General features: G+C 49.1%; 1 protein-coding gene across 2 annotated transcripts; it reads right to left on the bottom strand.

Moving 5' to 3' along the window:
* Positions 1-214: 214 nt before the first annotated feature.
* On the bottom strand, positions 215-21,544 carry Inpp5k (inositol polyphosphate-5-phosphatase K). Of its 2 annotated transcripts, none has more exons than XM_036196735.1 (12): positions 21,241-21,544; positions 19,263-19,384; positions 18,879-18,987; positions 15,105-15,221; positions 14,592-14,767; positions 13,929-14,040; positions 12,956-13,065; positions 2,156-2,342; positions 1,207-1,344; positions 884-967; positions 652-756; positions 215-486 (listed from the first exon to the last, which is right to left on the bottom strand). In XM_036196735.1, exons 2-12 carry the CDS (start codon positions 19,358-19,360, stop codon positions 427-429), a joined length of 1,296 nt encoding a protein of 431 aa, XP_036052628.1. In that variant the 5' UTR covers positions 19,361-19,384; positions 21,241-21,544; the 3' UTR covers positions 215-426. The 2 variants fall into 2 exon arrangements, with proteins under 2 accessions (XP_036052628.1, XP_036052627.1); XM_036196734.1 differs by having other exon boundaries at positions 19,263-19,370; positions 21,241-21,368.
* Positions 21,545-23,463: the final 1,919 nt, after the last annotated feature.

The following is a 23,463-nucleotide window of genomic DNA, read 5'->3' as shown; positions in this document are numbered from 1 at the left end:
ATCCCAGGCCCAAGGTCCAGGATGGCGTGATAGGAATGCAGGCCTGTGCCAAATGGGGCATGTGCCTGGCACGGCTACTTGGGTGTGAGAGGGAGTGTTTTTGTGTCGGGGAAAGGGAGAAAAAAGAAATGGCATGTAAGCTAGTGGTCTTTTCCACATGCAGTGGACTGTCCTCAAGTCTTCACCATTGACACACTACTTTGTTTCAATCACATCTCAGTAACAAAAACCTGTATTAAATGGCCAGTTCATCTAGCCTGGAGAGAGCAGAAGAGTCTGGGCTCCCCTGGGAGGTGGGAAGCTGGAGGATACTCAGCCGCCTCCTCAGGGGCTGGGCCAGACCCAGACCTCCTGGCAGTGCTGCGTGAGGCAGAGCTGGCTTTCAGCTCTAGCCTCCGCCCTGGATTCATTCACTCCCATCTGGGCTCAGATCTGTGGTTCAGGCTCATACAGTGCGTCATCCCTCAAAAAGCAGCGAAGCGGGATCTGCAGGGTAAAACAGGTGACAGAAGAGGTAAGCGGAGCTCTTACCCACTTTCCTATGCCCCTACTACTCGACAGATACAGCTCCACAGGTATAGGGTGCCTCCCAGGTCTGTGCCCTCCAGTCCTTCAAAGTAACCTTCCCCTTCTCCCGCCAGCACTCCTTACCTTGAAGGGTTGACTTATCCCTACTATAGAGTGCAGATTGTTGCTATAATAACAGAGAAGAAACTGGTCATCACTTTCAGGGACATCACTGATGTTGATGTATACCTAGGGCAATAGGAACAGTGTCAGCTCTAGGGCACTGGGCCCTTCCCAGTATAGTGGTAAATAGCCAATACTTTCTTCCTTCCAGAAGACAAGAATATTTAGTCAAGTCTGCATGCTGGAGATGTACCTGGTTTGGGTTGTTGCTACAGGAGACTTGGTTGTCGCCAACCCAGACATAGGACACATAGTCATTAATGTGGCGCATCCCTACCTGTGAGTAGACATGAGGCAATCAGACAGTGGTTGAGGAGGGTATGAAAGCTAGAGAAAATCCTACTGAGAAGGTGGGCTGACTGCTGGGGCTGGCCACTCCACTGCCTTCCCTTCCCCAACAGGCCCTAAATTAGTAAGGATCTCTGGAGTGAACAATGGTCTCTGGCCAGCTCCTGTGAGCCCCAATGATAGACAAACTGCAGAATGATAGACTCCCTGCCAGGCTGGTCACATCACCTTGTATAGTCCAATCCAGTCCCAGGGACTGCTGAGGAACTCCGGGGTGCTGGCATAGCTGATCAACATGTCGTTCTCCATGGTCCACAGGCATTCAGGCATCATGGTGATCAGTGGGACAGACGTCAGGGGGTTCAGCTAAACACAGGGGTGGGAGGTAGGCTGCAATCCATAAGCCAACTGTCCCTTACTGTGTCCTTCTAGAGTGCTGGAGCAACAGAGACACCCAGAGCAGTGGGCATAGAACTTTGCTAGGCTAGTCTAGCTGACCCTAGCTGACCCTAGCTGACCAGCAGGAAAGAAAGGGCCAAAGGGGCTTGTCATAGGGAGAGCTTGCCCTGTTGTGGGAACAGTCTAGAAGCAGGCAGATAGCCCAGAGCTGGGTGAGTGTAGATGGGAAGAGGGACCTGCTTCAAGGAGAAAGTTCTGAAAGCTGCTCTTTCCCAAGGGGTTTCTCTCCAAGGCCCCAGTGCAGTTTGGGGGGAAATGCTGTGGTAAGAACAGCTGTAAAAATGGGGAAGGGCCAGTAGTGAAGCTGAGGGAGCAGGCAGTTCAATGTGGCCTATACTGCCTTGTTATTAGGTGGCAAGATATAAAGGATGGAGAGAGCTCCCTCTGCAACTTGATCTAGATACAATTAGGACAGATAAAAGGAAGTTCTACTTCACATAGGAGGTAATAAGCATGATGGAACTCATTAACCTCAAGGGAGAGTACCTAGAAGAAACAGAAGCCTCTTCACAAAGGGCCTGAACACGTTTTTGACAGGAAGAGCCATCAACAGCTCCTCAGAAACACTGGGATACCTGATCTGAGAGGAAAGGCAATCATGTCTTCCTACAGGTGTCTCCTGCAGATTGCCTGACATTACAGCTTAGCCCCAGAGGGCTTGGTGGTGTGGCCCAGCACAGATACCCCTCTGCCAGGTTTTGGGAGTCCAGAAGTTCACCTCCAAGTTGAAGGTTCCAGTGACAGGCTTATGGTCACTGATGCTGTACGTCATGTGGCTGGTGTAGCTCTTCAGCATCAGTGAGAAGTAGCAGGTTGGCAGACTGGAGAGCATGGGGCTGGCCTGTGGCTGCCGCTTCAGCCTCCACAGGATGCGGTCAGTCCACGCAGGCTTGCGTTTTTTCTCACTTAGGGTAGACAAAAGAGTGGGAAGAAAAGGGGTTGTCATGACAGCAGAGTGTGCCTCCTTGGGCCTGCTTCCGGGCCTGCTAGCAGTCCATGACTCCTGGGCTGGAACTGGAGGAAGCACGGTGTGGCAGGGCAGAGAATCCAGCAGAAGCAGCAGGCATTGACCAAACACCCTCTGCCTAAGCCCACATTTTTATGAACTAAACTCTGATTCAGGATATTCCATTCAAGGCACTTCTGAAAAACAACAAACAAAAACAAAAAACCAAAAACCAAACAAACAAAAAGCAGAAAAGGACCTAGGTTGGGTTTTGAGGTTGTGGAGATTCAGACATGATTGGGGAATGTTAACCACAGGCTTGTGGTTAGTATGGCTACCACTCACCCTTTATAGTAGTAGGGAGACTGAGTCTTAGAAAGGGAGTAACTTTCCCAAAGAGTTACTAAGTGCTGTATCCAGGACTCAAGACCAAGCAAGCAGCATGGCCACAGAGCACGTACTCTGAACCACCAAGCTAACCCTCTTAGGCTCCAGCTTCCTCATCTGCAAAATGGAGATGAGAACAGTTGTTACCTCACGGGCTGCTAAGATAACAGATGAGCTGAATCACCTCTAGATCTAGAACAAGCTTCTGCATAAAAAAAGGCTCTCTGTAGAACTTGGTCACTGTGGTCAGACCGGGTCTCCTGAATCCAGACTGGCCTCAAACTCTCAGTAAAGGTGAGGATGACTTTGAACTTCTCATCCTCCTGCCTTCATCAGTGCTGGGAGTACAGGTGTGTGCTCCCATGCCCAGTTTACATCTGTCTTAGGACTTGCGTACATGTTCGGCAAGCACTCTACCACTGTGATTCTTTGTTCTCAAAAGTCATCAGAAAGTGCTCAACATATATATAAGCACGAGGTTCTGAGTTCAAATCCTGATAAAATTCAAAACCATGTAAGTAAAGTATGGCAGCATGCAACTGTAAACCCAGTGCTAAGGAAGGTGGAAGCAGGCAGACTGCTGGAGCTCACTAGCCAGCCAGGATAACTGAATTGGTGAGCTCCAGGTCAGTAAGCGACCATTTTCAAAAAATGAGGTGGGGGCTGGAGAGATGGCTCAGAGGTTAAGAGCACTGATTGCTCTTCCAAAGGACCTGAGTTCAATTCCCAGCAACCACATGGTGGCTCACAACCATCTGTAATGAGATTTGGTTCCCTCTTCTGTATACATAATAAATAAATAGATCTTTAAAAAAAAAAAATGAGGTGGGAGCCAGGTGTGGTGGTGCACACCTTTAACCCTAGCACTGAGGAGACCGAGGCAAGTGAATTTCTGTGAGGTCAGCCTGGTCTACATAATGAGTTCTAGAAAAGCCAGGGCTATGAAAAGAGACCCAACTAAAAAAAAATGCCAGGGAGTAAAGGTATTTGTCACCTAGCCTGACAGCCTGAGTGTGACCCTCAGAACCCACAGGGTAGAAAGCAAAAGTGAGAACCAGTTCTCAGGAGCTTCCTGTTTGTCATTGCAAGTGCACCCCTCACCACTAAAAATGTAAAAAACGTTTCAGTTTTTTGAAAAAGGTAAAAGACAACGGATGAAGACAGCAGACACAGACACCTGGCCTACACACACATTCATATTCATTCCCGCTGTCTCTTTCTCTCTAAAGAGTCAATTGAAAGAGTTAGGCATGGTGGCTCATGATCCCAGCACTCAGCTGGCTACAGGAGGAAGACCACTTTGACTTTGAGACAGCCTGGGCTACATCAACTTCCAAGCCAGTGTTGACTAAGAGTGAGTTCCTGTTTCAAAGGAGGAACACTGGAGAGATAGCTCAGAGGTTAAGAGCACTGACTGTTCTTTTAGAGGACCTGGGTTCAATACCCAGCACCCATGTGGTTATTTACAATCATCTATAATTCCAATTCCAAGGGATCTGATGCCTTTTTTTTTTTTTTTTTGGTTTTTCGAGACAGGGTTTCACTGTAGCTTTGGAGGCTGTCCTGGACTCTGGACTAGCTCTGTAGACCAGGATGGCCTCGAACTCACAGAGATCCACCTGCCTCTGCCTCCCAAGTACTGGGATTACAGGCGTGAGCCACCACTGCCCAGCCTGATGCCTTCTTTTAATGTCTGTGACACCAGGTGTGCATGTAGTGCACAGATACAGGTAAGCAAAACGCACATAAAATAAAAAATGAATAAATGAAACTTTTAAAGAGATAAGTGATGAAGACATTGATGCTGACCTCCATGGGCACACACACAGGCAATGGTCAAGTGCACCCACATACACAAACACCAAAACCAACCAACCAAACAAACAAACAAAAACCATAAGCAACAACAACAAAAACAAACTCAAAATTTAAGAAAAATGCTTTATAGTTGGGGATGGGAGAGGGGGTGCACACCTTTAATCCCAGCACTTGGGAGGCAGAGGCAGGCAGATCTCTGAGTTCGAGGCCAGCCTGGTCTACAGAGTGGGTTCTAGGACAGGCACGGCTGTTACACAGAACATCCCTATCTTGAAAAACAAACAAAAAAAGCTTTCTTCCTCTAGTGACAGAAGCATCTGACCCCATCCAGCTCCACTAGCAGCTACTGTGTTGACCACTCACTAAGCTCATCCTCCACACAGGGACACAGGCAAGCATGCGGGAGGGAGGAGAGCGCTACTTCCGAGTTCTCCTTCAGCAGAGGATCCCTTTCCCCTTTACAGCAGTAAAACCTCATCTGATGATTCTCTACTTGAACATCTTAAGTGGCCAGCCGGATGTCTTAGCCTGCAAGTGTTTGCAGGAAAGCCTGAAGGCCTGAGCTCCATTCACGGAATCCATGGTGGATGGAGAGAGCCAATCCCTGAAAGTTGTCCTCCGAGCTCCATGCCAGCTCAGTAGAAGTGTGCATCATCCACACACAATGCAATCTTTAGAGGGTTTTACCGCCATGAATACAGGTCCTCGGACAGGCTTTCCAGGGACTCCCAAGTCTGACTCCCAACCCGCCTCATCTTCTACCATGTGCGCAGACGCATTCGACTGTCCCAGCTCTCAAGTGTTGCTGTCTACAACACCCTTCACCGAGGAGTAACTGTTTCCCAGTTAGAGTGTCAGCTGGGGTCCACGCCTGAGTTCTCGGAGCTTCTGTGTACCTTCAGCAATGGTACAGACTCTGGCCCATGATGGTCATCAGGCTCCTAACTACAAAACGGAGAACTCAACCTCTCTCCTCAAAAATGTCCATTCAGAGATCGGCATGGCAGCACACACCTACACTTGAGAGGCAGAGAAAAGCAGAGTGATTTGTCTCTGAAGTTCAAAGGCCAGCTTGGGCTATATAGTGAGATGCTATCTCAAAAACACAAACAGGATGGGCTAGGGGTTCACATCTGTAATCCCAGCATCTGGATGGGGGGCAGGAGGATGAGCAGTTCAAAAACCAGTCTCACGATAAAGTGAGTTTGAGGCTACGTGAGACCCTGTCTCAAGAAAACAAAAAACCAGAGCTGCCAATATGGCTGAGGGGGTATGGAGACTGCCACCAAGCCTCAAGATCTGAGTTTGAGAGGAGGAAGGGCTGGCTGAGAAGTCCTGAGGAAGAAGGAGGCAGTGTTTGGTTCAGGATGGAGGAGAACCGACTTCTGAAAGTTGTTCTCTGATCCCCACGTGTGTTCATGCACAATATCAATGTAAGAAAACAATTAAAATAAAGCACAATGAGCAATGCCTCCAGTTTTAACGTACCATTTCCCATGCCCCACTCATTTGGCAGTAGTCTCTGCCTCCTGCTTCCTTCAGTCCTGTTTTTACTAATAGTCCAATGGTCTGCTGTCACTTAAACAGCAGCACACCTTTCCACAAGTGAGGATGATACCACGGTGAACTTGACTGTGGACTCCGAGGCCTATGGCCTCAGGCAAGTGAGGTCACCTCTCTATGTCTCAGTTTCTAGAACTTTGAGATGGAGTGATAACAGCACTTACTTCAAAGAAGCTGAGGCATCAAGGAGTGGCCACAGAGTGGAGACTCTGGCCAGACCACCTTCTGTTTGTTAGGTCCAAAGGTTCTTTCCACACTCTTACTCCTCTGGTGTGTTGTTGTTTGTTCAGAGTCAGGGTCTTACTATGGACCCCTGCACAGCCTGGAACTCACTATGTGGACCAGGATAGCCTCGAACTTACAGAGAAACACTTGCCTTTGCCTCCCAGTATTGGGATTCCTGGAAAACTACCCAGCCAATCTCTCCTTAGTCATCATGAACATGAGATGCCCAGCGAGGCTTACTACTTGTTAAGAGACACATGAATGCACTTCTCCTTCAAAGCACAGCTTCTCCTCAACTCTGAGATGGTTAAGAATCCAGACCTAGGGCTGGGGAGAGATGACTCAGCTGTTAAGAGCACCGGCTGCTCTTCCAGGGGACCTGGGTTCAATTCCCAGCACCCCCATGGCAGCTCACGACTGCCAGTAACTCCCGTTCCAGGGGATCCGACACCCCCACACAGACATGCATGCAGGCGAAACACCAGTGCACAGAAGAAATAAAAACAAATAATTACAAAACAAAACAAACCCCAGACCTTCTATCACATTAGTGTCCTCAATCCTGAACCAAACGCTGTCTCCTGCCCCCTCAGGTCTTCTCAGCCAGCCCTTCCTCCTCTCTTTTCTTTAACATCTGCACTGTTCGTCTTCTCCACCAAGGCAAGCAAGATTAAGAAGCAGTGTCGGGGCTGGAGAGATGTCTCAGAGGTTAAGAGCACTAGCTGCTCTTCCAGAGGTCCTGAGTTAATTCCCAGCAACCACATGGTGGCTCACAACCATCTGTAATGAGATCTGGTGCCCTCTTCTGGCCTGCAGGCTGAACACTCACTGTATACATAATAAATAAATAAACCTAAAAAAAAATCCTTTTAAAAATAAATAAATAAATCTTAAAAAGAAGAAGAAGAAGAAGAAGAAGAAGAAGAAGAAGAAGAAGAAGAAGAAGAAGAAGAAGAAGCAGCAGCAGCAGCAGCAGCAGCAGCAGCAGTGTCAACAGGGCACGTGTGGTGGTGCATGTCCTTTGTGTGGTGGTGCATGTCCTTTAATCCTAGCAGAGGTAGGTGGATATCTATGAGTTCAGGGCCAGCCTGATCTATATAAATTCCAGGCCAGCAGGAGCTATACAGTAAGAGCCTACCTCAAAACAAAATAAAAACAAAAATCAACCAATCAAACCAAACACAGTCAATGAGACTGTTTTTGCAGCACTGGGTAGAACCCAGGGCACGAGGCTGATAACTATCACTGAGCCACACTCCCAGTTCCTGCAGCTTGTTTGACAAACAAGATAGGAAACAAAAGGCAAATTAGACGTTATTGTATCTGTTGTTCAAGTTCTACATTTCTTAGGATTTGAAACGGATCCTTAGTGTACTATGCACTATGACATGTCTTGTTGACTGCTCCAATAATCCTGTCTTTCATCTTTTAAAAGATTTATTCATTTTTATTTTATGTGGATGGGTGTTGTCTGCATATATTTTTATGTACCACATGCATGCATACTCACAGATGCTCCGGAACTGGAGTAATAGACAGTTGTGAGGGGCCATGTGTGTGCTGGGAACCGAACCTGGGTCCTCTGCAAGTGTAACGAGCGCTGTGAGCCTCTGACCCATCTCTCCAGTCCCCAGAGTGTGTCCTACAGGTCACACTTCTCTAAAACTGAGAGAAGCTCCTCTCTCCTGGTGGAAGCAGGATGCTTGCCCATATCTGCTGACTGCAAAGGCTGTGTACCTCCACTGGGCTTCATTCTCTCCTGGTGGAAGCAGGATGCTTGCCCATATCTGCTGACTGCAAAGGCTGTGTACCTCCACTGGGCTTCATTCTGTCCACTCCCCTCCCTCTGTGAACAGGTTGACTCCCTTCAGAGAAGACACAACTGTCCTACAGTGTAGGTCAACCTCACTAAGGCTTTCTAGCTGAACGGATTGCACATAACTGTTTCTCAAATGAATGAACATGCCTTCACTTTCAGAAAACTAAAGCCACAAGACTCTGCAAGATTCTCTAAAGGTTCTAAAACCCAAACCAAAAACCACAACAACAGAACCAATCTGCTCACCCCAGAGTAGCCGTGGCACATGGTACTCTCTGCTCAGTTTCTGTGTATGAGAGCACTTTTCACCTCAGCTCCCTACACACAGCTTTTAAGTGCTCACTGAACTCTGGAGCATGGTTAAACTGCTCATGTGCTTAATGTGTCCGTGACACAGTCTTGCCTAGCTTTGATTGTAATACCCTCTGCTCCATGCCCATTCTGCATCCATAATGGTTACTGTAACAGCAGCGGGTGCAATCCCTGACTCTTTAACAGGATTTCCCGCCCTGCCACCCAGCCCTCCACCCTCCCCTGTAATGGAGCTGACCTCGTTTCTCATTACATTCTGGCTCAGGACACTGCGCGGCTGATGAAAGCTGCATTCTATGCTCTACACAAAAATCATTCACAGTCATTGTGCATGGCTAGACAGACACAGAAATCACCTTCAGTCACTTAGGACAGCTACACAGGCCAGGGTCTTGTTCCCACAAGGTGCTACTCAGCAGTACTGCTGACGGACTAGAGAGCTGTCCCTCTTCTCTCTAAACAACACTGCTGCCTCCTTCAGGATACTCTCCTAGGGCTGAGGTGTATACAGCCTTGCCTACTACATGTGGGGCTCTGGGTTCAACCTCTCACTGCAAAAACAAACAAACCAACCCGTATTTCCTTGACAAATAGAACTGACCCCTCCTGTCTCTGGCTGCCAGCTTCCTTTGGCATTTCTTCGAGTATGGAAACATACTGGCTGACTCCTAACCAAGCTAATCATGACTTTTTGGCTCTCCCTGCCATTGGTGGGTCCCTTTGTTAGTCTGGCTTGAATACTTTTATCAGGCTCCTGATTCAAACATAGGCTAGGAAGTCTCTTTATACCTGGGACAAAAATAAATTAGATCCAGGTTTTGCTCTGGGTAGCAAAGGGACATCAATGGTTCACCAGGGTTTATTTTGTTTGGCAGTGTTAGGTATCAAACACATAAAAACTACAATTGGACCAGATCTCCTGCCCTTTGGCCTTTGAGAGAGGACCCTATTATGTAGCCCAGGATGGACTAGAAGACATGAATGATCCTTATGCTTCTGCCTCCAAGTAGCTGGGATTATATTGTATTTGGTTGGTGTGTGTGTGTGTGTGTGTGTGGGGGTGTATTTAGGTTTTTGTGTGAATGTGTACAGAGGTCAGAAGTTGGTGACAGTCTCTTTTCATTGCTCTCCATCCTGTTTTTTTTTTGTTTTGTTTTTTTTGTTTTTTGAGACAGGGTTTCTCAGTGTAGCCCTGGTTGTCCTGGAACTCATTCTGTAGACCAAGCTAGCCTTGAACTCAGAGATCTGGCTGCCTCTGCTTCCCTAGTGCTGGATTAAAGATGTATGCCACCACGCTAGGCTTTCCATGCTAGGCTTTTCTTTTGAGGCAGGATTTCATACTGAATCTGGCAGTTACCGTTTGTCTGTTCATAGTCTGGCTGATGAATGAGTTCCAGGGATCCCTGGGGTTACAGGCATCTACTTTAGAATGGGTGTTGAGAGTCTGAACTCTGTCCTTACGGTTGTGCAGCGGCACTTCACCAACCTAGCCCTGATGACACAGCATGTCCAAGCTTAGTGGCACTCCAGAGCAGTGGAGCTTCCTGGCACTGGTGTCTGAACTGCTGTGCGTGTTTTCCGGGTGGGCTCATCAATGTCCACCACAGGAAGTCTCCACTGTTCCTGCCTAGACATCTCTTTATGGGCTCTGAGCACCACTGAAAACTCATAGCTCTGCAGCAGGCAGATTCTTCCCAAATCACAAAGGCTCTTCCTACCTGCCTTAGAAGTACCTGAAATCCATTCTCCTTATTTAAATGTACTTATTATTAGACTGGTAGTTGGTGGTGGCGCATGCCTTTAATCCTAGAACTCAGGAGGTAGAGGCAGGTGGATCTCTGTGAGTTCAAGGCCAGCCTGGTCTACAAAGTGAGTTTCAGGACACATAGTGTTGTCATACAGAGAAACCCTGTCTAGAAATGCCAAAAATAAACAAACAAACAAATAAAATAATAAAAAATAAATTTACTTATTATTAGTGTGTATACTTGCCATGGCATGCGTGGAGGTCAGAAGACAACTTGTGGGGATCCCTCCACTGTGGGTTCCAGAGATTGAACTCAGGTCCCTGCATGTCAAGCACTTTTATGCATTGAGTCATCTAACCAGCCCTCCATTTTTATACAATCAGTAACAGCCCTATCTGTCTCTGTCAAGAATGAAGTGATGCGAGGCTTTCTGCACAATGCCTGGGACATGGTAAGAGGGCTCCGTGTCAGTCACATCTACACAGCACGCAGGGCTGGTAGATAGTAACGAGCACCCGTCTCCTTCTTTGTGGTCTCTTTCTGCTGTTGTGTCTTGATCCTCCCCTTTTGCTCCTGCTGGAAACACTGGCTACGAATTATTGGGGTGGGGTGTTCTGCTGAAGCAACTCAGGGCTTTACACATGCTAGGCAAGCATTCTACATACCAGAGCTACAGACGTAGTCCTACCCTGAGACGAAGTACTGTAGGTGAAAAAGCACTACCAAGCCAGAGAATCAGATGGGAGCCCAGCTCACCCACTAGCTAAGCCACCTGAGGGCCTGCCTGTACTTACTACCTAACCACCTTGTCAGACCCTGCCAGTGACAGCCCCAGTCTGCTGGCAGGCTCTCCACTATGCCCCGGGGGAATTATACCCTACTTGTTAAGGATTGAACAGGGCCTTACAGGAGCTAGCCAACACTTCTACCACTGAATTACAGGTCCAGTTCACACTGAGGTCCTGAGGTGCTGGCCTCCCAGGCCCCAGCCAGTTCTTGAGGCCTTCCAGATTCCACGTTACTGCTTGAGTTCAATGAACGACTGTGGAGACCAGTCTCCCTGCAGCTGTGGTCACATCAGCCAGCCAGAGCTTGTCCTCTTTCTTACTTTGCAGCCTACTCTGTTTCTGTACTGCCTCTGCTTGTGTGGACTGCCCTAGCCCTAGCCCTCCCCTGCCTTGCTCCATTCTTGAAATGGTGCACCTTTTCCCTGTCCTTGGTAAGGACATTTAGACTGTCAAGCCATTTCCATACATGAAGCCCATAGCTACCTTTTGCCCTGGCTTGCTGTGGAGATACCTATTGCCCTTTTAACCCCAGCCACTTTGCTGGTGTCTTCCTTCCCAATAATCTTGCCCTAAACTGGTCAAGAGCCTGCTGCCAGAGCTGCTCTGCCGTCTGAGGCTCTCCATTTGAGCCTCAGGTTTCGGTAGTGACCTGGTCCGTTCTCATCAGTTCTTCAGAAAGACCGCCACCCCACGTGAAGAGACCAATCTCAATAATAATCACAGATATCACCCGTGCTCACTGGGTATCAGGTCCTGGGTTAGGCAGATCTCAGCCAACTCTGAGCCCCATGAGTTATGCATACTGATCATGTCCGTTTCAGGACTGAGAAGCCCATGGCTAAAGCACCGTGCAGCTGAGTTCAGCAGAGTGGGGAGTGGCTCGGGTGTATATACCTCCTCTGTGCTGTTCTCTGGGAACTTCACTTTTTCCTTCCTTTCTTTCCTCTGGGTGGGTGGGTTTTTGTTGTTGTTGTTTATTTTATTTTATTTTTTTATTATGTATACAGCATTCTGTCTGCATGTCTGCCTGCAGGCCAGAAGAGGGCACCAGATCTAATTACAGATGGTTGTGAGCCACCATGTGGTTGCTGGGAATTGAACTTAGGACCTCTGAAAGAGCAGCCAGTGCTCTTAATCCCTGAGCCATCTCTCCAGCCCTGTTTATTTTATTTTTATTCCATGTGCATTGGTGTTTTGCCTACATATATGTCTGTGTGAGGGTGTCGGGTCCCCTGGAACTGAAGTTAGAGACTGCCATGTGGGTGCTGGGAATTGAACCTGGGTCTTCTGGAAGAGAAGCCAGTGCTCCTAACTACTGAGTCAGCTCTCCATCTCTAGGTGGGTATTTTTTTTAAAGACAGGGTTTCATGTAGCCCTGTCTGGCTTTGAACTTGTTACGATGGCCTAGCCTGCACCTCCCGAGTTCAAGTATTACAACTGTGTAAAACCATGTCTGATTTTCCTCGTATAGTTATTTGACACACTCAGAATCTGGGGTAGGGGAACTTAATGTGAATAACTACCTTAGGCAACGCTTTTGTACCCCTGTATGGGGACTAGAAGGCCCTGGGAACTATAGGTAAGGTTTTCTGGAATGCTCAGGTGCCTTCCCTCCTAAGTAAGGGCCCCCTCTGCTCTTGCCAATGCCCTTCTCCTTCAGTAACCTTCAACCCTATCCTCCACTCTTGCTAACACCAGCCTTTCCTTCCACTCTCAGAACAACCTGGGAAGCTCCCATAACCAGTGCCTCAGGGAAGGGCAGGACAGTCCATTCCTGAGAGCTGATGGCTGGATCCATTCCTGCTTCCCTGATACCTCTATTCAGTGGCACACCCAGACCTCCAGCCTGCGCCCAAAGCTGGCTGGCATACTTAGACTTCGAGAGCCTCCTGGGCACCAATTTCCTCCTCACCTGGTGTCATAGTTGTTGGAGTGCCTATCAAACTTGTAGGTGGGTGGAAAGAGCAGTGGACCTTCCTGGAACTCCCGGAGCAGTGGGTCCCGTCTCTTGGCAATGGAGAGCTGTAGATAAAGACACAGTCCCCATCTTACTCCAGTCCTGATGCACCAGGTCAGCACCACCTCTTCCTGTCACTGCTTAAGCAGTCCCCACAGCTCCTGAAATGGGACTTCACAGGACCAGCAGAAGCAGCTGGTGGCCATTTTCCCTGTCTATCCTTTCTCAGTGGAGAGTAGACCTCGATTTCCAACTGTCTGGGGGTCACTAGAAGGCTTGTGTGGGGGACATAGGAAAGGAAACACCCCAAAAGGGGTGGCATATTATCTTCCTGAGGTAACCAGGCTTGGGACAGGGGAGGCCATAGGGATACAAGTAAGCTAATAATGCGTGTTATAAGGCCAACACTGGCCAAAGCTAATCTGGACCCCCCTCTCTGCCTTATTTTTAGGGGGGTGCTAGGATTTCACATTGTAGCTTAGACTTGGCTGGAACCAAGGTAGCCAAGCTGGAACCAAGGCAGCCAAGCTTAGACTTGGCTGGAACTCGTGTAGCCAAGGTGACATAAAGTTACAACAATCCTCTTGTCGTAGTCTCCTGAGTCCTAAGATTAGAGGTGTGAGCTGCCAATGCCTAGTCTGGCTCCCTATTCTTGAGCATGCTCATGGTTTCACGAGGTGAAGATCAGTACTGACAGTATGGCCACCCCACCTCCATGTGCAAAACCTGGCTGGACTCCTCTTCCCACCCAGAGAGAAGGGAGAACAGATCCCAAACAACTGGAGCACTGCTGCTCTCTGAACATTTCACAGACCTCCATGACAGGTTCAGATCACACGCGCGCGCACACGCGCGCGCGCGCGCGCGCGCGCACACACACACACACACACACACACACACACACAGGCGCCCTCTGCTCACTTAGTACCTGGTCCTTCTCCCACAGCTCACGGTAGCACTGTCTTGTTATACAGTCCTGAACAAAGAGCAACCCAAAGTCCTCAATGCGAAAGTTCATGTCTCCAAACCACAGAATGAGGCTTCAGGGAAAAAAAGGAGGGCACCTGAGGGTTTGTGACGAGGTCAGTGAGGAGGCACAGGCCCAAGGGCTGCGGGGAGGAAAAAGCTCAGGGGTAGGCAAGAAGCTAGACTCTAAGACAGCAGCAGATGAAGGCCAGGCAGGACATGCATGGGTCCAACAGGACAGTCCTTGGTCCCAATGCTATATTTAAGTCAAAGGACTTGCACAGCTAGGTATGGCAAACACAGAGCAGCTCTAGCCCGCTGCTCCCCAACTGACCATCTGGACAAGCTGAGAAACAGCTCCTGTGGTGAACTCAAGAACCACAAGGGTCTTGACCTAGGATGTTTACAAGTGTCTGGGGTTTCCAGGAAGGACAGAGAGGCCAGAGGAAGGTGGACATCAGGCAGGCAAAGCTGGGTGGTACAGTAGATGGGACATGAGGAAAGGGGTTGGGAGGGTTGGGAGATGGAGCACTACTGACTGGCAGCGAAGAAGACTCAGCAGTCAGTGCTAGCCTGGGCTGGCGTGGGGGAGGGCAGGGGTGACAGTTTGCCGCTTCAGGCTCACTCATGGTCCAGGATGTTGGGAATATCATATCCCTCAAAAGTCAGACTCTCCAAGATCCGGTCAAAGTGCTCCAGCCGCTGGTCATTGTTGGACATATGGGGAGGCAGGTGGCAGTTGATGATGCTGACATAGTAACCATACAGCTTCAGGCAGATGTTGACTCCCCCTTTGTTCCCCTGGTAGAACAGGTGGGAAGAAGGGTGGATTGTATGCACACGTCCCTTTTCCCATCCTAGGTCTGAGGGGAGGCAGTCTTTCCTCCCCCAGGATCTCAGCCATAGACACCCAGCTTCCCGGCTAATTCTTCCATGCACAAAGCCCAATACCCCAATCTAGGATCTCAGGAATATCTGGGCCCTGCTGGGATGGCAGGGTTTGGGTTGGGGCATAAGGGTAGGTATGCAGGGTCCTAGGCTACGCAGAATATCCAGACTCAGTTCATTCCCGTTTTGCTTAGCTCCAAAGCATCCAGCCCTTGTCAGCGCACATCTCAGATGAGAGCTTAGTCCTTACCCAGTACCCGTAGAGGCCAGTAGGGGTAGATTTTGTAGAGATGATCTGGATGTAGGGCAAATGCTGATACTTGGCAAAGACCAGTAAGAGAAGCCCTTGCATACGGACTTGGGAGATCTGCAGCAGAGGGCAAAGGTCATTCATTAAACTGCAAAGGCCAGTTGTATCCCTTCTAAGACTGACTAGGGGGACTTTTAAAAGAGCCTGGAACCACATGCAAAGCCTGCCCAAGAGTCTACAGGGTGCATCTGAATTTCGTTCTTTTCCTTTGCTCTCTGAGCTGCCCAACAGTGCACTCCGGAGCTGCAGTTTCAGTTTCTGCTTACAGTCCTGGGGATGGAGGAGAGAGAACAGGCTTCCTGAGGAGCTTGCCACTAGAAAGGCACTACTCTTCCAACCCAGCCTATGCACATCTGGGTGCTCTTCTCACAATGCTGTCCTAAGAGCCTCTATGTACTCCCTATCTCTCAGCCTCTCTTCTCATGGATGAAGCAGGAATAATAGCATGCCATATGGATGTGAAGACATTATTTGTTGGCTTAGTGATATTTGAGTGTCTGTATCTGTATTCAGGTGAATACTGTAGAAGTTATCAGGTGTGCCATTCTGTTGATTTCCACCTTATTCCTTTGGGACAGGGTCCCTCATTGAACCTGGAGCTGGGCTGGTGACCAGCAAGCCCAATGATCCTCCTCTGTCCACTACCCCATAGCGTTAGAGTACACATGGCCATGTTTGAATTTTCATGCGGGCTGGCATCTCCAGGCTATTGCACCACGTGCTCTAACCCACTGAGCTCTCTCTACATCCCGCCCCCTTTTCTGAGACAGGATCTTGCTAGGTATCTTAAGTATACCTGAACCGACAATCCTCCTGCAAGGCCCTTTGAGTGCTGGCATTACAGGTATGTGGCCCAATACCCATTTTTGCTTAGGAATTCTTTTTCTTGATGCAGGGTCTCTCTGTGTTGCCCTGGCTGTCCTAGAACTTGCTCTGTAGACCAGGCTAGCACTGAACTCAGAGATCTGCCTGTTTCTGCCTCCCAAGTGCTGGGGTTAAAGGCCATGTGCCACTACTACCCAGCAGCTCAGAGATTCTTAAACATAAGCAAAAACAAGAGAGAAGCTTCTAAGGTGCTGTTCTGAATCTTGAGTTGACCAATGGCAACTCAAAAACAAAAATCCATTGACTCTACACTTATTGCACCCATCCACTTTTCTTCCTACCCTTTCCCCTCCAATGCTGAGGACCAATTTCAGAGCCCTATGCATGCTGGGTAAGCATCTGAGCATTTTTCTATACATGTCCTAGCCCAGTGAAAAAGCGTGTGTGTTATGGTATGCGTGTGTGCGTGTGTGCGTGTGTGCGTGTGCGTGTGCGTGTGTGTGTGTGTGTGTGTGTGTGTGTGTTACACAGAACTAGAAAGTTAGGCATGTGGCATACACTGTGATCCTAGCACTTAAGAAGGTAGAGGAAGGAGGATCCAGAGTTTAAGTTTAGTCTGGGAAACAGGAGACACAGCTGCAGAAATGAAATGTAAATAAATAACTTCAGACTCTCTGGTTGAATGTCCATGAAGGCAATGTACAGGGGATGGAACTGAGTACTGAGGACAGGCTCCAGAGCTGGGGAAAGTACCTAACACCCATGGAGAGGCGCAAGCTTTCCCCCAGCTTCAGCTGTCCCTGGCTTGCTGATGTAGGACTGATTTTGGGAGGCAGGGGAACTAGGAAGACTGCTTTGGGATTGCCAAAATGCCTACTATGGGTGGCTGCAGAGTGGGGTGGGAAAAGGCCATCCCTAGTGACGCTCTCTCTCAGGGCTGGACTGTCTACACCCACCACTCCAGTAGCTGTTTCCGGAACGTGAGGTGCAAAGGCCAAGGAGGAAATCTCGGGGTGGAGAACTATACTGGGGCCTTCCAGGAATTATGAAACTTGATCCCACAGTCCAAGAACAGCCCCAGCACAGTGGAAGAGTCAAAGTAGGGGGAACCCCAAACTCAGTATTGAACAAAGGAGATACTGGAGCCTGAGTCCTCTGAGGTTGCTACAAATGTATATACTAACCTACCCTCTGCCCTAAGTCTTCAGGTTTTTGGGGTGGGGTGGGGTGGGGGGAGGGTTAATAGGAATTGAGTCTCTGACCTAGCTGTAAGTAATTTACCCATTACATTCCAAGTTTTCTATTTTTCCATAGTCACAACTATCTATGACAACAGAAGCCTGGGCAGGACTATATTATGAGGGACCATATCCCAGGGTCAGGACAGAAACCAAGAAACTGGTAAAATTCAGGAGAAGATTTGCTTTAATCCTAACTAACAGAGTAGGTCTGGGCCACTGGGCTCCAACACAAAGACCGGGCCACTTTAAGTGAGCAGCAGCAGGAAGTTGGGGAAAACAGAGGGCAGAAGCAGTTGAGACTAGGAGAAAGGGTGGGGCTGCTAGGAAAAGCCAGAGCCTTCCAGGGAGAGCTCCAGTACGAAGAGATCAAGGAGGAGGGGCTGACGGAACCGGCAGATGACCAGACCCTGGAGAGCAGAGGTCCCCGAGTTCTCAGAGTACATGGCTGGTCAACTCCCATAGGGACTGCCTGTGGACAGGGAAGGTGAGGGGTCTGCTGTGGGCTTCGAGACCTTAGGCCAGCTCTCAGTTCTAGGAGGCCACCTGAGCAGAATGGATTGTGTCCCTGCCACGAACTCAGCTAATTTCCTTGGCTCCATTCCACCCTACCAATCCCTTGCCAACAGATCAAGGCTTGAGGAGGCATAAGGAGTCTTGGGGATAAATGAGCACCGAGAGGGGAGGTTCTTCCCTCCATTAGGGAATAGCTCCAAGTCTCCTAGAAGAGGCTTCTCAGTTTTGTGGGGGTGGGGGGTCGGGGATTGGGTACCAAGGGTTCTGGGCTGGCATTATCGAGTCTCAGGAAGACTCAGCCTTGTGTCGCTCCTTCTCAAGAGAGCCACACAGCTGTTGTTCCAGCGTCCCTGAACCAACTAGGTAACAGAATACTGAGGAATAAAACTTATCCTAGAAAGGGAATGGAGAGAATTCTAGTATTTCCGAGCAGCTGTGAACTGGGCACTGTGAATGGGTATTTGTGCATGCCCTGTGGTGACCTAAAGACTTCCCATCATTATCCTATGGTTTAACTGGTCCCTCAGATTCAGAACTACTTTCCACTACACCTTCTTCCCCTCTCCTAACTTCTAGGCCAATCAGAACTTGATATTCATGTGATATCAGCAGGTTAGCCTGGGGATTACCTGTCAGTCTTAGCATGCACTCATATAGCAGTAAAATATGATAGTTTAGAGCATGGGTTAAAAGGTTTCAAAGATCTGGATTCAGGTCCCAGAAAGTAATCTCTGAGCCCTGGGTTTATCTGTAAAGTATTTCAATTTCAAGAGTTAAGAGTGTAAAACAACACACACCAAGAGCTTATTTACAAGGTCTAACAGCAAATCCCACACTCAGAGATTTCATGCTGGGGATAAGTAGAAACTGGAGGGTGGGCCAGGAGGGGATATTAATAAGCTCTGCTGCACTTCCAATCCAGGTGTGAAGTCATAGCTCGGCCTGCGGTACCCTGGAACAGCACAAGGCAGGCGAGAGTTCCAGGGAGCCAAGTGCAATGTGAGCTTTAACCCTTGTAGTGAACGGGAAAGAGCCTGAAAAGCTAAGTGCAAGCAAGAGAAACACATCAGACAAGCAACTGGGAGTCAGTGAAGGTGACACACAATCCTCCATTGCTCGTGAACTTTGAACTTACCTTGACAAAGTTCAGAGGGGAAAGCATATCCATGAAGAAACTGCTCCATGGGTCTTCGAAAGCAGCATCAGAAAGAAGGCTTATGAGTCCAGAATTCATTTCCTGCAAACTGACCAAGGCAGAGGCTCATCCTCTGGCCTGAAGGACACCCATAGCTTCTCCCATAGTCACCTGGAACTCTCTCATCATACTGTCAGACCAGCATGTCTCCCTTCCCTAGCTGTATGGCTGCTGATCTCCAATCCATAACCATGGCTGACTCAGGACAAGAAACACGAGGCTAGACCCAATGAGGATGACAGCCCTCACTCACCCTCAGACTATACAACGACGGGGGATGGGCCACACCGGTCCTCCACAGGGACAGAGGCCCCAGATACCTACCCAATGACATAGATGTCCAGGTTCAAGTCTTTGTTGCTCAGTTGAAGCAGGTCGCTGGGGTTCACAGTGGGGGCTGCCGAGGCCACATTCCATGTCATGACATGTACACTGTGGAAAATATGCTAGAGAAAGTCACAGAGAATGGAGGCTGAGGGATGGACAGGGACCTAGACCTGTTAATGGTTTCCACTTCAGCAATCATGGGGAATGTGTCTGCATGTTTGTTAGTCTGTTGTTTTTGAGACAGAGTCTCACTATGCAGCCCGGGCTGGCCTCCAACTCTTTAAGTAGATCAGGCTTGCCTGGAGCTCACAGGGATCAGCCTTCCTCTGCTTCCTAAGTTCTGGGATTAAAGTTGTATACCACCATGCTCAGCTTGTTTCTGCATCTTGTGGTAGGAAAAGAGGAAAAGGAGCAATGAACTATAAAGCCTTCCCTTTCCCTTTTACCTCCTGAATCAGGAATCTCTTCCCTTGAACTGGTTCCTCTACACAGGTTCACAACTGCCCAGACCCCAGCAGCACCTGACACACAGCGCCGAAGGGGTTTTGGCCAGGAAAAGGAACACATGATGAGTTGGACAGCCATTAGCCCTTCCAGCTAGCTACACCTTACCCATCCTCTATGGCTCAGCAGCTCTGTACTCCCATTCCTCAACCTATAGGTTCCGAAGAGCACCAAGAAGGTATTAGAGGTTGATTGTCCCTGCTCGTAGGCTTCAGAGCTACAAGAACAGGAATTCAGAAAAGAACAAAACCAACAGCATATTCCCTTCCTCACTCCTACCTTACCAATCCCTGGAGTACAACAGATTCTACCAAGGCTGTCATGGAGCCTAAGTACAAGTTTCTAAGTAACAGGTTTTTAAATATCTCAACAGTCTACTCTCTACTGGGAAACATCATCAGTTGGGGAATAACATTCCAATCTCAGCTCTCTATATGTCCCAGAGTATCAGGAGTAGTAATTAGCAGCTCTCAAATACCACACATCCTAAACAGAAGTTCAGGAGAGTTAAACACTTGTAGAGCCCCTGGGTGAGCACATTGCTATAGCAATGCTCCAAGAAGCCCACACTGTTCCCAGGACAGAGCAAGCAGGAGCTCAGCCTGTACAGAGACAAAGCCTGTGAGTTCCACCAACCCCAGGCACTGAAGCACAGGATCCTGAGGATCCTGAAGGGAAGGACAGGCTGTTCTGAAACATCTCTTGTCCATCAGACCCTGTTCTTAGAGGTACATATTCTCAGAAGTGTGGCTTGTAAGAAACATTTCTTGGTTAGCTTAAAGCAACTTCCTGCCTCTCCCTATGAATATAAACAAAATAATACAAAAAAAACACCTTTTCTCAGGCCCTCTCGCGGTCTCCCCCTGCTGTCCAACAGAGGATTAAGGCAGGTTGTTACCCTTTTACTCAATGGCTTCTTGTATTCCCAGGCACTTAACTCTAAGTGGATAAAGAATAAAATTCGAGATTTGTCATCCCTGTTCACAATTTTGATGATTAGCCGCAAATCCATGCACCATGAGTTCCACTCAATAGGACGATTATCGGTGTTCCTCGTGATTAAAGATCAAGCATGAGACCAGGCTCCAGTTCTCTAAAGGATCTTATTTAAATCTGATTTCTAGAGGTCATAACCGGATCAAGAAGACCCCATGATGTACTGCTGAAGTAAAGTACGAACAAAATACCTATTCTACAGCTGAAGGGACGAATATCTTAGACAGCAGTGCTCCAAAAACAAACTGGACACTCGTTTGGGAAGCATCTGCAGTGACCAATTTGGCAGCCCAAGTTTAGGGCGGGTATCAGGTCTAACAGCCTATTCAACACTGGCCTGGCGGAATCTGGCGGTCCAAACTAGGGCAGCCCTGTAGGCCTGTCCCCTTGGCCCACTGTGGTTTGGTACCCAGCCCCACAGATCAGACTGGATCGAAGACAGCGAGTGCCGACCGGCCTACAACTGCGTCCTCACCCGAGTACACTGCCTTTCGGTGCGCTCGGCCTCCGCAGGCTCGCAGCCGACATCGTTCCCACGCGGTGACCCAGCAGGCTCGTGTCCCCGCGCTCCAGTCAGTGCGGGCCGGAGCAGCCCTTGGTCGCCGGTATCAGCTGCACTCTTCCCACCGGGTTGTTTTTCTTCCGGATTCTGACTGTGCGCTTCGGCTTCCGTAGGGGGAGGATCGTGAGCGCCCAGGACTGCGGGGTGCGGTTGGGGCACAGAGGCGGCACTCTCCAGCCGGGCGAACCGCCCAGAGGCGGAGCGGAGACGGGCTCGGAGACGAAGGGAGGCGTGACCTACGTGTCGTCCACCCCCGACGCCACACGCCCCGCACCGACGTGCTAGTGGGCGGTGGCGCGGCCGCCCGGGCCCCGCACTCCCAGCCTGCCTTGCGCGAGGGCGCCGGCGGGAGGAGCGTTGCGGCCGGAAGTTGCTGTGGCGCGCGGCCTCGGCTTCCTCGAGACGGGTCCCGTGGCGTGCGGTCCTCTCTGTTGTCTGCCCACCCTCGGAATCCGGCCGCCTGGCCTCCTTCACCCTACACTTCAAGTATCTCTGTGCCGTCCCTTGGCACCCTCACAAGGGTCACTTGCGTTCTTTTAAGTGACAGCGGGTCGTCGTTTTGGTTTTATTTTTCCCGGTCAGTCTCGCTGTTGAGTCCTCAAGCTTGTTATGCAGGCCAAGCCGATCCTCCCACCCCAGAGCCGAGATTTCTTGAGTGCACCACTACGCCCAAGTCAAACCTAGTTTTGCTGAATACAAAACACCTTTTGGGATTCCCGGGCTCGGAAGACGAGCCGTCAGTGAATGAAAAACAAGTCCTTGTTCCTATGTGTTGTATATTCAACTGATCATGATTAGTTAATCTGCCAGGCTCACTTGGATTTATTTCCTCTAGGTCTTTGGTTCTTAGTTTTTTGAGGGCGGGAGGACTGTTTTCAGAGTTCTGACTTCCCCCAGGAAACCTCATGAGATTCACACTGGAAAGCCAAGTTAAAGATCCTGCTCTTTAGCCCTGCACAGTGGGTCACACCTGTAGTACCAGCTACTCATTGATGCCCGGTCTCAAGAACCCACAAACATCCTGCTTCTTTAAATGTATGTTCTGGAACAGGCGTAGTTGGTGTGTATCTAACTCAAGGACGCTGAGGCAGGATAATTACTCCCAAGTTTTGAGTGCAGCTTGAGCTGCTAAGAGTTACAGGACATTAGGACTGGTGTGATTCTTTCTCGACCTGGGTTTGGTTCCCATCACCCACATAACCATCCTAAGGCCAACTCCGAGAGATCCGAGACCCTCTTTTGATCTATCTGGGCACCAGGCATGCCCGTGGCGCACATGACTTTTTTTTGGTTTTTTCAAGACAGGGTTTCTCTGTGTAGTTTTGGTGCCTGTCCTGGATTTTGCTCTGTAGACCAGGCTGGCCTCGAACTCAGAGATCCGCCTGGCTCTGCCTCCCGAGTGCTGAGATTAAAGGCATGTGCCACCACCGCCCAGCGCACATTACTCTCTCTCTCTCTCTCTTTTTTTTTGGTTTTGTTTTTAAAAATTTATTTATTATGTATACAGCATGTTTGACTGCAGGCCAGAAGAGGGCACCAAATCTCATTACAGATGGTTGTGAGCCACCATGTGGTTGCTGGGAATTGAACTCAGGACCTCTGGAAGAGCAGTCAGTGCTCTTAACCTCTGAGCCATCTCTCCCGCCCCACACATTACTCTTAAAGAAAAATAAAGCTAAAACAGCAGTCTTGTTACTGATGCCCATTCCTACTTGGAGTGAAATTAGTAAACCTGGTCTAGTATTATCTTTAGACTAGGCTGATCTCAAACACAAGAGGTCCACCTGCCTCTGCCTCCCAAATGCTGGGATTAAAGCCCTGCAGCACCATGGACAGCATTTAAACAAGCACTTTATTTTAATTATGCATGTGGTGGGCAGGATTTGTGGACTGGAGCACAGGTACCTGTGGAGAGTTGAGGCATCAGATCCCCTGGAGCTGGAGTTACAGGCAGTTGTAAACTGTAATGCAGGCGCCGGGAACTAAACTCAGATCCTCTGAAAGAGCAGTACATGCTCTCAACTGAGAGCCATCTCTCCTGCCCCTAAAGTGTAACTTTTTTCTTTTCCAAAGCCCAGGCATGCTTTTCCTGATGCTTTGGGTTTTTTCACTCTTGCTACCCAACCTCCTCACCAT

This window comes from Onychomys torridus, chromosome 8 (assembly GCF_903995425.1).
Source record: "Onychomys torridus chromosome 8, mOncTor1.1, whole genome shotgun sequence".
Lineage (NCBI taxonomy): Eukaryota > Metazoa > Chordata > Mammalia > Rodentia > Cricetidae > Onychomys > Onychomys torridus.
This window is presented reverse-complemented; position numbering and strand designations above follow the sequence as displayed.